The following is a 15035-nucleotide window of genomic DNA, read 5'->3' on the forward strand; positions in this document are numbered from 1 at the left end:
CCTCTGTATCTTCGTTTCAATTTAATTGTAAATCTAAAACTGTTCTAAAAATAAAATCTGTAAAAAATGGGGGGGGGGGTAAATGTTGCTTCCACTCTGGGTTTTGAGTCTTAAACCAAGTCTTAAACCATCTGCCTGAGCACCCAGTGACGAACTGTACCTGTGAAGTACAATCTGTCCCTCCCAGATCTGTTCTTCAGCACCTTAAAACCACAGTCTGGGATCACAGAGAAGCCTACAAGAGCTCAGCACATCCACACACTCTTAGGACGGGACCCCAGCCTTGCTTTCTGAACTCCATTAGGCAGGAGTAAGATGGATTTTGTTTCAGAAGAGAAATGACCAAATCTCTACATTGAGGAGACCTCTTTTTTTCTCAATCCAACAGAGTAAAGACTGACAAAACCAACACAGTCTAAGCCAACACCATATGTGGTGAAACTCTGAGCTTGTGCGACATTGGGATTTTATAACTTTTTAAAAAATTATTTCACATTCTGAGATAGTATTTATGCCCAGGGCATTTTTCTTGAAGAAGTAGGTAAATTTTAATTTTATAATTTAAGTGTATCATGTATCATCAGTAAGGATTGGATATGTATGCCAGGAACAGAAAACTTGATGAATACTGCTTTAAACAAGTGAGAATTTACTTTGCTCATGTAATGTGAATTCCAGGGTTAGGCAGTCCATAGCTGATACAACTGCCCAAGGATGTCATCAAGGAACCAGTATCCTGTCTTCCTAGCTTTTATTTTTTTGTCTTTTTGGTCAGAAGATGGCTGTTGTTGGGTGTGTGGGTGGCTCAGTTGGTTAAACAGCCCATTTTTTTTTATTTTTATTTTTTTTATAAACATATAATTTATTTTTATCCCCAGGGGTACAGGCGTGTGAATCGCCAGGTTTACACATTTCACAGCACTCACCACAGCACATCCACCCCCCATAATGTCCATAACTACACCACCCTTTCCCAACCCCCTCCCCCCAGCAATCCTCAGTTAGTTCTTCGAGATTAAGAGTCTCTTATGGTTTGTCTCCCTCCCGATCCCATCTTTATTCTTTTCCAACCCACCAAACCCCCCACGTTGCAGCTCCACTTCCTCATATCAGGGAGATCATATGATAGTTGTCTTTCTCTGATTGACTTATTTCGCTAAGCATAATACCCTCTAGTTCTATCCATGTCGTCGCAAATGGCAGCATTTCATTCCTTTTGATGGCTGTATTTCCGTGTGTGTGTGTGTGTGTGTGTTTGTGTGTATATATATATATATATATACATATATATATATATGTATATATATATATATATACATATATCACATCTTCTTTATCCATTCATCTGTTGATGGACATCTAGGTTCTTTCCATAGTTTGGCTATTGTGGACATTGCTGCTGTAAACATTCGGGAGCACGTGCCTCTTCGGATCATTACGTTTGTATCTTTAGGGCAGATACCCAGTAGTGCAATTGCTGGGTCATAGGGTAGCTCTATTTTGAATTTTTGAGGAACCTCCCTGCTGTTTTCCAGAGTGGTTGCACCAGCTTGCATTCCTACCAACAGTGTAGGAGGGTTCCCCTTTCTCCGCATCCTTGCCAGCATCTGCCATTTCCTGACTTGTTAATTTTAGCCATTCTGACTGGTGTGAGGTGGTATCTCATTGTGGTTTTGATTTGTATTTCCCTGATGCTGAGTGATGTGGAGCACTTTTTCATGTGTCTGTTGGCCATCTGGATGTCTTCTTTGCAGAAATGTCTGTTCATGTCTTCCCATTTCTTGATTGGATTATTTGTTCTTTGAGTGTTGAGTTTGCTAACTCTTTATAGATTTTGGATACTAGCCCTTTATCTGATATGTCATTTGCAAATATCTTCTCCCATTCTGTCACTTGTCTTTTGGTTTTGTTAACTGTCTCCTTTGCTGTGCAAAATGAACCCAGTAGTTCATTTTTGCCCTTGCTTCCCTTGCCTTTGGCGATGTTCCTAGGAAGACATTGTTGTGGCTGAGGTCGGAGAGGATGCTGTCTGTGTTCTCCTCAAGGATTTTGATGGATTCCTTTCTCACATTGAGGTCCTTCAATCCATTTTGAGTCTGTTTTCATGTGTGGTTTATGGAAATGGTCCAATTTCATTTTTCTGCATGTGACTATCCAATTTTCCCAACACCATTTGTTGAAGAGGCTGTCTTTTTTCCATTGGACATTCTTTCCTGCTTTGTCGAAGATTAGTTGACCATAGAGTTGAGGGTCTATTTCCGGGCTCTCTATTCTGTTCCATTGATCTGTGTGTCTGTTTTTGTGCCAGTACCATACTATCTTGATGATGACAGCTTTGTAATAGAGCTTGAAGTCCGGAATTGTGATGCCACCACCTTTGTCTTGCTTTTTCAATATTCCTTTGGCCATTCGAGGTCTTTTCTGGTTCCATATAAATTTTAAGATTAATTGTCCGATTTCTTTGAAAAAAAAATGGATGGGATTTTGATAGGGATTGCATTAAATGTGTAGATTGCTTTAGGTAGCATAGACATTTTCACAATATTTATTCTTCCAATCCTGGAACATGGAACATTTTTCCATTTTCTTGTGTCTTCCTCAGTTTCTTTCAGAGTGCTTTATAGTTTTCTGAGTATAGATTCTTTGCCTCTTTGGTTTTTTTGCTTCTTTGGTTTATTCCTAGGTATCTTATGGTTTTGGGTGCAGTTGTAAATGGGATTGACTCCTTAATTTCTCTTTCTTCTGTCTTGTTGTTGGTGTAAAGAAATGCAACTGATTTCTGTGCATTGATTTTATATCCTGACACTTTGCTGAATTCCTGTTCAAGTTCTAGCAGTTTTGGAGTGGAGTCTTTTGGGTTTTCCACATATAGTATCATGTCATAAGCAGCCCACTCTTGATTTCTGCTCAGGTCATGATCTCAGGGTCCTGGGATTGAGTCCCACATCAGGCTCCGCACTCAGCAGCAGGGAGTCAGCTTTGGGATTCTCTCCTACCCCTGACTCTTCAAGAGTGTGCTCACTCTCTCCCTCTCTCTCTCTAAAATAAATAAATCTTAAAAAAAAAAAGAAAAAAGGAGATGACTTTTGTACCTCTGGAGAGTTCAGAGTTTTCAGAATGAAAGGAAGGAAAAATAAAGGGAAATCTCTTTCTAAGTCTTTGTATTTTTGATAGTTAGTTGATAACTAACTTCCCTTTGTTGGCCAGAACTATGGTGGTATGACTTGGTATTGAACTTACCATATCTGGAATTAGTATAGAATGGTGGTTAAGAGCATGGACCTAAATTTGAAAATCAGTTGTGTTACTTCCTAACTATGTATGACTTTAACATGTTTGTGCCTCTGAGTTACTAAATGAGTCTAGTAATATGTACCTATCAACACTTTGTTGTGGAAAAGATTAAAGTAGTTAATATATGTCATTATTTTAATGGATACCATTTGTACTATTTTAGGTATTAGTTGTAATTTACCGTCTTCCTTATATAGTAGAGTTATTGGTACTGGAATTGTAAATTTATCAATCAAGGAACTAGGTTTTTTAGATAGGAAATAAAAGAGCATTTGCCCTAAGTGTTTTTGAGTATAGGGATAGTTGAAAAAGACGGTAGAACTTGAAGGGCTCTCGTGACTGCATTGCATTATTAAAAGTTATGGGTGAGTTAAAGTATTGGGGCCATTTTAATTCATCTTAGAACTTGATGACTTTTAGTGCTGTCTTGAGCAAATTGTCATTTTATCCCCAATCCCCTAAAGCACCTTCATCTCTACTGAAATTCTGTCTTATTGATAGAATGTTTGAAGACTTAGCTGTGTATCAGTAAATGATTTCATTGATATTGTTACCAGCCTTGCCAATTTCTAATCACTCTACTGAAAAAAAAATCAATGACTTCTCTATTTTCTTTTTAGCCCTATCTGCTTTGATATGATTGAGGAAGCATACATGACGAAATGTGGCCACAGCTTTTGGTAAGATGATTTTATTTAGCAAAATTGTCTTGATTTTTAACTTGTGTTTAAGTGCAGCCAGTGAGCAGTTAGGTTTTTAAAATAATTTTGGTTATCTTATAATTTCTTTGATGTATTTTTATAAGTTCAGCAGCTCAAGGCAGAAAGCATATGGTTTGTGCATAATTTCTGTGGAATACTTATATTTACCATTGTCCTTACAGGTGGATTTCAAAACTTTTGAGTTGATTAATTATTATAGAGTTTTAATTCCTGTTTTAGGAAATTGAGGGGTACTGCATAATTAGGATGGAGCATGAAGCATCTTTAACTCATTTGTGGGGATAAGTGTGAGACCCATAAAGGAGGTTAGAAAGTCATTGGAAAAAGATATAGGGGATTAAAAAGATCTGTGTTTTCTTTAACATTTTGCTCAGTGTTATTGTTAGTTGCTCAGTCTTGTATATATGTCACATTAATCTGTACATTTACAAAATTTTTAGTTGTAAAATACACATAACATAAAATTTACCATCTTAAACATTTTCAAGTTGAGTAATGTTATGTTTGTTTGCATTGTTATACAATCTCCAGAATTTTTATCTTGCAAACTGAAACTATATACTTTAAACTTTAAAGTTTTAAACTTTAAATTATATAATTTAAACTATAAACTTTAAGCAACTCTCCCATTTCTTTCTACCCCCCAGCCTCTGCCAGTCACAATTTTACTTTGTTTCTGTAAATTGACTATTCTGGATACCTCATATAAGTGGTATTAAATAGTATTTGTGTTTTTGTGACTGGCTTAATTCACTTAGCATAATGTCTTTAAGTTTCATCCTTGTTGTAGTATGTGTCAAAGTTTCCTTCCTTTTTTTTTTTTTTTTTTAATTTTTTTTTTTTTAAGTATTTATTTGACAGAGAGAAATCACAAGTAGACTGAGAGGCAGGCAGAGAGAGAGAGAGAGGAAAGCAGGCTCTCCGCGGAGCAGAGAGCCCGATGCGGGACTCGATCCCAGGACGCTGAGATCATGACCCGAGCCGAAGGCAGCGGCTTAACCCACTGAGCCACCCAGGCGCCCCAGTTTCCTTCCTTTTTAAGGATGACTAGTGTTTCATTGTGTGTGTAAACTGTATTTTATTTGTTCATCTGTTCATGGGCATTTGGGTTGCCTTCTTTTTTTTTTTAAAGATTTTTTATTTATTTGTCAGAGAGAGCGAGCGAGAGCGAGCACAGGCAGACAGAGTGGAAGGCAGAGTCAGACGGAGAAGCAGGCTCCCTGAGGAGCAAGGAGCCCGATATGGGACTCAATCCCAGGACGCTGGGATCATGACCTGAGCCGAAGGCAGCTGCTTAACCAACTGAGCCACCCAGGCGTCCCTTGGGTTGCCTTCTTAACTGTTGTTAAGAATGGTGCTTTGAACATTGGTGTCTAAATATTGCCTTGAGAGACTGGTTTCAGTTCTTTTGGATATATACCCAGAAGTAGAATTGCTGTATCATATGATAGTTCTGTGTTTAATTTTTTGAGGAATCTCCATAAACTTGTCATTTTCTCTTTTTTTAAAAATAGTAGCCACCCTAATGGTTATGTAATCTGTTTAATTCCTTTTGTTTATTTTTGATTGGGGGTGGTATATTCTGTTTGCTTTCAGTCGTGTTCGTAAATCATTTACACTGTTGACATACTGGGTGTTATTACCAGTTTGTAAGTATTTTAGTTTGATTTGGAGCATGATGCAGCAGTGATAGGGATATCCAATCTACCAGTCATTTCAAAAGAAGTTCAGAATAAAAATAACTTTCTTGGCCTGTACTATGCTTTTTATTAAAATATGTTATTAAAATAAGCAATATGTATTCTTATTTAAAAAACAAGTTTTTTTTGTCCAGAAAGCTGTAGCCCGAGATGTAAATGTCATTGTTTTTACAGTCTTTTTTTTTTTTTTTTTTGTCTACCACCTCAGAGGTTATCCTGGTAAGGAGTGATGGTGTGTCCTTCCAGAATTTTTTTGCTGGTTTTTTTTTTTTTTAAAAAAAAAAAGACCATCTTGCCTTAAATAATTTAGATTTCCTGGTGTATCATTATATTGACATTGTTATGGTTGATGAATAACTTCCTTCTCCATATTGCTACGGAAGTTCTGGTCATGTGTGTCTTGCTTTTAGATTGATATATGTATGGTCTTGGTCTTTTCAGGCTTATTGTTTAACAGTAGTGTTTCCTTTGGTCCATTAATTGATATAGCACCAAAGCATTCCATAGGAAACCATATACCTTCCTTGGAGACTTTGAGTTTCATCTCTGGAAAATTGGGTGATTTAGATTAGGCTTTCTCTGCCTTTGGAAGTATTGACTGTTGAACAAGATAATATCTTCTGTGGGTGATTATCCTGGTATTGTAGATTGTCTAGCAGTATCCCTGGCCTCTGCCCAGTAGCAGTCCCTTTTCTCACAAGTGTGACAACCAAAAATGTCTCCAGACATTGTCACATATCGAGTAGGGGACAAAATTGCCTAGTTTTGAGAAATACTGATATAGAGCTAAAAGAGCAGAGTCTTGAAGTTGGTAAATCAGGATTCTGGTTCTTGCTCTGTAACTTGCCTTTTATTTGTCCAGTCATTCAACCTATCTCTTCTGCTATCCATCTCTACCTTCTCTTCCTACTCCTTCACCGTCTCTTCTTTCGTAGTTCTGAAGGTGTGGATGTTTGGTACAAATGATAAAATGAGGATTTAAATTTTCCTAACTGCCCTCCTCAACTTATATAGTCACTATGGCATTTTAAAAGGATACTGAAGAGTCTGGTAAATAAGTACAATAATCTTCCTTTGTTATGTTCTGAAGTATAATAAATTACTGATTGACTTTATCATTAAATAGTCCCTAGCCTTTCCAATGAGTCCCGTAATCTTCAAGGTATGTCCTAAGGTCATCGTTGGAAACCCCACTAGTTTCTTAAAATACCTGTTTTTCCTTTCAAATAAAAATAGTTTAAGTTTAGATCCTTGTTATAATTCAAGTGCTGTTGTAACCTGAGTGTGTTTTAAAATATGAATGTGTTTTAAAATACCTGCCAGAGAGCACGTTTTGGTAGGATAGAGACCATAAGGTTGTCAGGAGCTAGTCAGCTTGGAGACTGGCAGTCCCATTGTCAGGCTTGTGAAACTGTGAGACCTATTGTACTTTTGTCTACAGCAAAAGCTCGTAATTATTTACCCTGTCCTATCATGTGAGGGCATTGGAACTTCAGTCATTAATGGTAGCCTCTTGGATGCTGGCTGGTAATCTGGAGCTAAACAGTGTTAGCATTTCCAGGCTCTGTCCAAATTATTAACACCAAATCAAATTGGACCACATGAACTGTTTATCTCTAGTCTTACTTATGAATAAAATTGGAGCCGCTGTTCCCACTTGACGACAGTGAATCTGCTATTAGCTGTTGTATTTGGCTTCTTTGTGATGTAGAGATAAGGGTTGCTTTTTCTCTTTGCCACGGCCAGCTTGCCCCCTTCACTTTTCTTCTCAGACCTCATGTCTACCAAGTTCTGATATCACTGTTTTGTTTCATTACAAATTAATTATAATTAATAGCATCCCTCAGTGTTGTTCATCTTCCAGCATATCTGTGGTCAAACCTGGGTATCAGCTTGTCTTTTGGGGCTTTTGATTAATTAATTGTCCTGTACTTTGCTGTTCGTCTTTCTTTATACTCGGTTATTATATAGGACTACTGTACTGATTTGTCTTTGCTGTTCTTGTTTAAAGTCTCCTCTTTTTTGAGAATTTTCTGATTATTCACAGTTTTTTATATGTACTCACCCTTGTTTACAGAGAGAGAAAAAGGTATTCATGATAAGGTCTTATTTACCCTAGTGTCTACAATTACTTACAGAAAAATGAGAAGAAACAGAAAGTTCGTGTATTGGGATGGGTGAGTAGAGGATTTCAGAAAACATTCAAAGAGGTCTTTGGATGGTTAAAGTGGTATGGTGTTCTGTGTATTACAGGCAGTGTCCTAAAAGTTAAAAAAAAGAAAGAAAAAGAAAAAGAAATTTATACCTTATAGTAGGACTATACTTTTTTTGCGTGGGGGGTTAGGTATATACTTAATAGAAGAAACAGAGTAACCATTCATCTATGGAGAAATACTCATTTAAAAAAAGTTATTGAAGTATAGTTGACATAATTGTTATATTAGTTTCAGGTGTGCAACATAGTAATTCTGTACATTACTCAGTGCTCACCACCATAAGTGTAGTTACCAGCTGTCACCATACAGTATTATAATATTATTGATTATATTCCCTATGCAGTTCTTTTCATCTCTGTGACTTATTTATTTTATGATTGGAGGTTTATCCCTGTTAATCCCTTTTGCCTATTTTGCCCATGTCCCCATCCTCCTCCATTCGGGCAACCACAAGTTTGTTCTTTGTATGTATGAATCTGTTTCTGCTTGTTTGTTCATTGGTTTTGTTCGTAGATTCCACATACAAATACAATTGTATGGTATTTGTCTTTTTCTGACTTCTCTTAGTATAATACCCTTGAGATCCATTCATGTTGTTGCAAAGGGCAGAATTTCAAAATAGTCATTTTTCATTATCAGATATACACTTAATAAACATAGGCACCTATTTATGTCTGCACATTCTAGTGCTGAATTACTATTTTTAAGAGTTTTAGTGTGAGTAGCTTTTGAAAACCTCTCAGGTAGACCCAAGATATATATCCTTATACCCCCCCATCTTGATCACTAGTCTAGACACTTATCCTTCTTTTGGAATCCAAAATTCCACATCTGGGATGGTGATGGTCAAGTAGAGTTATTGTGAAAGAAATAATTGAGAATTTCTAGTGGTGTTTTATGTGACCCAGAGGACAACATGTTTCTTTTTTGTCTATAGCTATTTTTTTTCATACGTTGAACATTTATTTAGTTCAACTCTAACAGGATATTGTGCTAGACATTGAGGTTACTGAGATGAATTAAAACAAATCCTTGTTTTGAATGAGCAAATAGAAGGGATTACAGACACATACACAGATAAGTACAAAATAAGATAGTTACTATTTCTCAAACTAGGACAGGTCTGCCAAGGGGTGGTAGTGAGGTAGTAGATGCTATGAGATAAACTTGATGTATCTTGTCATGTCAGTTTTATACAGTGGTATTTAAGTTGATGCATTTTCATTTTGTAGTATAGATGGATATTACCAATTAATGGGGAAAAGTCACTTGAACTTTTGTTCCTGAGGACAGTTCCTTCTTGCTGTTTTTTTTCTTCTAGGAGGATGGTGTGGTAGTAAACTTACTGACAAGGGATGTGATTAGGTTGCTGAAGATAGGAGAGAAGGATATTCTGTTGGACTCTGGGATAATTTCTTGTATAGTGACAGTCTCTTTCACTGGGGTAACAACTTAGCTTGTTCTTCTTATCATATTATTGGCTCATTTCTAACTATCATTTCTTTACAAAAGGCATTTGCTAAAACCCAGAATGCCCTTCTGCTTATTTGTCAACTGCTTCTCTCATCTTTAATAACCTTCCCAGATTTTCTGCTTCATCACTTGGTTTATTTGAACTTGCAGATTTTTCAAAGGGTTAAATCTTGTTCTTTTGGAATATTTTCTGGTAATATGAACTCATTTCCATTTTCCCTAGCAGATTATAAGTGTTTCCATGTTTTAATTGCATACCTGCTTTATGCTTTTCCCTTGCAATAAAAATAAAAACAAAAACAATTTGTATATTTTTTCCTTCACTGAAATTTCTACGTAGGAGATTTTCTGTTAGATATGGAAACTATCATGTGGTAATATGGCAATCCTAGCCTTATCATAGTTGCAAGAGGCGATGTTATTATTTCTGGAACACTGAATAAGTCATTTGTTTGTTTTGTTTAGTTTTAAATACCACAAAGTTTTCTTTATTTTATTTTATTTTTTAAGATTTTATTTATTTATTTGACAGACAGAGATCACAAGTAGGCAGAGAGGCAGGCAGAGAGGGAGGGGGAAGTAGGCTCCTTGCTGAGCAGAGAGCCTGATGTGGGGCTCAGATGTGGGGCTCGGATGTGGGGCTCGATCCCAGGACCCTGGGATCATGAGCTGAGCCGAAGGCAGAGGCTTAACCCAGTGAGCCACCCAGGCACCCCAGTCATTTGTTAGATCCTTGTGCTGTGCCAAAGATGTGAGAAGAAAAAGTAGTTGTTAATTAGAGAAATCAGAGAAACCTGATGGTTGTAGATTTCTGTTTTGATAAGATAGAGTGAAGTAAGTAGGTTATAAAAATTAGCTTCAATTTACAAAGCTGAAGTAAATTTATAGTAATTTGGATATAGAATAAAAGAGGTGCTGTCATTTTAGGAATCTTTTTTATAAATCACCCTTGTGATTTCTTAAAAATAATTTTTTTTCTGGTTGTTAGGAGCAGTGCCTTTTTGCTATAAAAACTTGTAAGCTTTTTTTTTTTTTAAGAGATTTTCTATTTATTTACTTATTTGAGAGAGAGTGTGAGAGAGAGAGTGTGAGAGAGGAGAGGTCAGGGGGAGAAGCTGACTGCCTGCTGAGTAGGAAGCCAGATGTGGGACTTGATTGTGGGACTTCAGGATCATGACCTGAGCCGAAGGCAGTTGCTTAACCAACTGAGCCACCCAGGCACCCCAAAACTTGTAGACATCTAAGAAAAAGTTTCCTGTAATTTTATGGCCCAGGGACATACACTGTAAACATTATGATGAATGTCTTTTTGGTTTATTTTTAAATGGGCACATTGTGATTGTACTGTATCCACTATGTTGAGGTTGTGATTTTTAGTCCATAAAAAGTGATGTAGTGACTTTTTTTTCTTTTTCTTTTTTTAAAAAAATTTATTTATTTATTTGACAGACAGAGATCACAAGTAGTCAGAGAGGCAGGCAGAGAGAGAGAGGAGGAAGCAGGCTGCCCGTGGAGCAGAGAGCCCATGGAGCAGAGAGCATGCTGGGCTCCATCCCAAGACCTTGGGATCATGACCTGAGCAGAGGTCAGAGGCTTTAACCTACTGAGCCACCCAGGAGCCCCATGACTTTTTTTTCTAATGTCAATTTGATATTTCTCTGTGGTTTTGTGGGTGTGGTTGGGGGGGGAAATATATATATGTAATATTAAACTATATATATAGTTTTTTTTTTTTTTTAATTTGGGGGAGAGAGAGAGAGCATGAGTGGGTGTGGAGGGAGAAGGGTGATGGTGGTAGTGGTGGGTTGGGGAGGGACAGAGGGACAATGGAGTTTGTGCGTCCGGCTCCCTTTCCAGGTTTTGGAGATCATGACCTGAGCCGAAGGCAGACGCCCAACTGACTGAGCCACCCAGGCACCTCTAGTGAAACAATATTTAAAAGATTTTTTTATTAAAAGATGATACATAATTACAAAACGTCAAACATTACAGAAATATATATTGTGAGGAAGGAAACATTTCTTGTAATCCTCTTTCTTTAGCTATAACCATTAAGAATTATTATTTTTAATGGCATATAGTTATGTATTGTAATGTGATTTTTTGGATTGATGTTTACCAAATTATTTAGTCAATTTTGTAGTGTATTGGTTGCTTCTAATTTATTTTGCTGTTTACAGATAATCTTGAATTGAGCACCTTTCTATGTATATACCTCTGCTCATTTCCTTAGGGTAAATTCCTAGAAATAAAATAATTACATCAAAGGGGATACACAACCTTAAGGTTTTCCATACAACTTGCCTTCTGGAAATGTTGTGGCAGTTGCATTTCCTTCAAGAGGACGTGAGGTTCTCTTGTGCTCCTTAACTCTGATAGTATTTTCTTTAATTTTCCATTCTGTTTAGTAAAAAATAGCATATCATTTAAAATCAGTTTTTTTATCCTACTGAAGGTGATGATTTTCTCATTCTTATTGACTAATGCTTGTCTTGTTGATCTGTTTTTCTCTTACTTTTTTTATTTGAGTGTGCTCTTTTTGTATTAAGGATATCAGCACTCTAAGAACATGAATAGTCCATTTGCTTAACTAAATCATAGGCATTTGCTTTTCTTGGGTGTTGTTATGTAGTATTTAAATTGCGTAACCTTAAAAGTTAATACTTTTTTTTAACGTTCTATATCCAGTAGACTTGTTACTCAAGTTCATTTTTAAACATTAACTTTTGTATACTGTTGCCTAATAAATGCTCTCTATTTTATTATAATAAAATATAAGCTGAAATAAATTTGATAACAAATTACTTGTTTTAAATGAGAAATAGAAGACTTTATGGGCATTATTTTATGACCAGTTTATTAATCCTTTACTGATTTAATGAACCCTATTTTATTTTTTTCCTGCTAATAGCTACAAGTGTATTCATCAGAGTTTGGAGGATAATAATAGATGTCCCAAGTGTAACTATGTTGTGGATAATATTGACCATCTGTATCCTAATTTCTTGGGTGAGTCTTTGGAATGATTCTTTATTATTTAAAATATTCTATCCCCAAGAGTATATGCTGGCAGAAATTTATTCAGAAAACATAGTGTAGGGGTAAAGCAAGTCTTTCTCTTCTATCCACCTGGGTGTTTTTCCCAGTCTTCATTATTTCGTGATGTATTTTCTATACCATGTGTTGTTAGTACTATATGATATTGTTGTTAAGTTTCATGAAAAAAGAAAAATTGACTGCTACAACCCTTAGTTTCTTATATAGATGGTGGGACAGAATGTGAGGTTAAAGGGGATGCCAGAGGTCCAGAATACCTGTCTCTTTATACAATGTGGTGCATTACTGCTGGTTGAGCTTCTGGGATAGAAGCGAGGGTCAGGGGAAGAAAGTGTTAATGGAAAGAGGGAAAAGGTGGGGAGAAACTTGGGTAATTGGATTTCTGGATAGGGTAAGGGAGCCTGTGACCTGGGGAGGCAATTGAAAAGTAAAAACTCGGAGAAGGAACTTAGGAAAAGAAGAAACATTGAGTGGTGTGATACTCTGCAGGACTGGACTTAATGGGCTAGATTGGGTAGAAGGGAAATCAAAGTCCTGCAAAAGCAAAACCTTGTGTCCCTGAGCTCAGAAACATCAATTGTTGCTGCTGTGTGGGCTCTAGAATCTTTTCTATCAGTTGTCATAACTTTAGAAAACTTCTTTTGAAATGGTTAAATACAGAAAGGAATCTGATCTTCTGACAATTTTGGTGTTTACTAAAACTTTTAGGCAACATTTTTTAATGAGTCCAAAAGCTGGAGATTCTTTTATGTGGATTTCTAACTAGAGGGAGCACTATATACCAGTATGGAAGGACTTTGAGAGCATAGTACTATTTTAGTTAGAAAGTGATTTCATACATTAACTATATATTCTCACATATATCCAGTGAGTAGTGAAGTCACACTTAACTGATTTTCTGAGCTGGAAATGATCTGGGTGGTAATCTAGTTTTTAACCTTTTCTTTTTATGGATACTAAATTTTTGTTTTGGGTAAACAAAAATTTTGGTATTTTATGTCCATATTTGAAGTCTTTTAATTATAGGGCAGCTTGTAATGTGATTATGAATGTTAGCCATGGAAATAACATTTTATCCTGATACATCTTTTTCTGTTTTTCTTCCCATCATCCCTTCCCCTCTTTACATTTGTACAATAATACTCAAATTCAGGATGCCTGGTGGCTCAGTTAAGTGTCTGCCTTTGGCTCAGGTCATGATCCTGAGTCCTGGGATTGAGCCCCACATTGGGCTCCCTGGGAGGCTGCTTCTCTTTCTACCTCTCCGCCTGCTGTGTTCCCTCTCTCACTGTGTCTTTCTCTATAAAGTAAATAAAATCTTAAAAAAAATAATATTCAGATTCATAGCTTCCCACATTAGGTAGACAGGGATCTTAGGCATTCAGGGTGCCATTGAGATCTGATTCTTTTATTTATTTTTTAAAACTTTTAAAAGATTTTTATTAATTATTTGACAGAGAGAGAGAGAGACAGGGAACACAAGCAGGGGGGAGTGGGAGAAGGAGAAGCAAGCTTCCTGCAGAGCAGGGAGCCCAATGGGGCCTTGATCCTGGGACCCTGGGATCATGACCTGAGCTGAAGGCAGATGCTTGACGACTGAGCCACCCAGGTGCCCCTTGAGATCTATTTCTTTTCTTTTTTTTTTTTTTTTTTAAAGATTTTATTTATTTATTTGACAGAGAGAGATCACAAGTAGGCAGAGAGAGAGAGAGGAGGAAGCAGGCTCCCTGCTGAGCAGAGAGCCCGATGTGGGACTCGATCCCAGGACCCTGAGATCATGACCTGAGCTGAAGGCAGCGGCTTAACCCACTGAGCCACCCAGGCGCCCCGAGATCTATTTCTGAATGTGGAATTCCACCTTGTTTTTTCCTTTACTGAAAAAATCCTTTTAAGTTATTTATTTCCATTGCTTTAGCTTGAATTTCCGTGATTTATTTGTATAGCGTCTGTTATTCTTGGTTGGGTTGAGGAACTTGAACCTTTTGAAGTAATTTCAGATTTCTTCTTGAGCATGGTAAAATAAGTGTATGTTTTACAATTTTGAAGGCTACTATGTAGCCTTGTACTTTTTTTTGTTGATAGGTTAGGACCCTTCCCATTTATTTATTTTAAATATTTCATTTATTTGTCAGAGAGAGAGAGGGAGAGAGCACAAGTGGGCAGAATGGCAGGCAGAGGGAGTCTGAAGCAGGACTTGATCCCAGGACCCTGGGATCATGACCTGAGCTGAAGTCAGATGTTTAACCAACTTAGCCACCCAGGCATCCCAGGACCCTTCCCTTTTAATACTGTACGTTTACCTGAGTCATGGATAAAGGGCTGAGCTATATATTTTCTTTAACAGTGGTCTTCAAAACTTTTTGCTTGGGTGACTCATAAAAATTTTGAAAATGTTCTTCCTCATGTATTGAACCCCATTTAAAATTATCATCCTCAAGTTTTCTTTATAAGTTTAAGTGGTAGTAAAGAATGTAACTTTAGGAGTGTTATAAATCTAATTATTTAAAAATAAAGCTTTTATCTTTTTTTGAAAATGTATCCAGTGAAATATCATAGTGGTTTGATATTTATCA

General features: G+C 36.7%; 1 protein-coding gene across 1 annotated transcript in view; it reads left to right on the plus strand.

Moving 5' to 3' along the window:
• COP1 (COP1 E3 ubiquitin ligase) overlaps positions 1-15035 on the plus strand; it is a 250901-nt gene that overhangs the window by 21812 nt on the left and 214054 nt on the right. The window contains exons 2-3 of the mRNA XM_059146878.1: positions 3915-3974; positions 12317-12414. Coding sequence (XP_059002861.1) covers positions 3915-3974; positions 12317-12414 — 158 coding nt within the window. The remainder of the gene's footprint in view (positions 1-3914; positions 3975-12316; positions 12415-15035) is intronic.

The sequence above is a fragment of the Mustela lutreola genome, chromosome 14, assembly GCF_030435805.1.
Source record: "Mustela lutreola isolate mMusLut2 chromosome 14, mMusLut2.pri, whole genome shotgun sequence".
NCBI lineage: Eukaryota > Metazoa > Chordata > Mammalia > Carnivora > Mustelidae > Mustela > Mustela lutreola.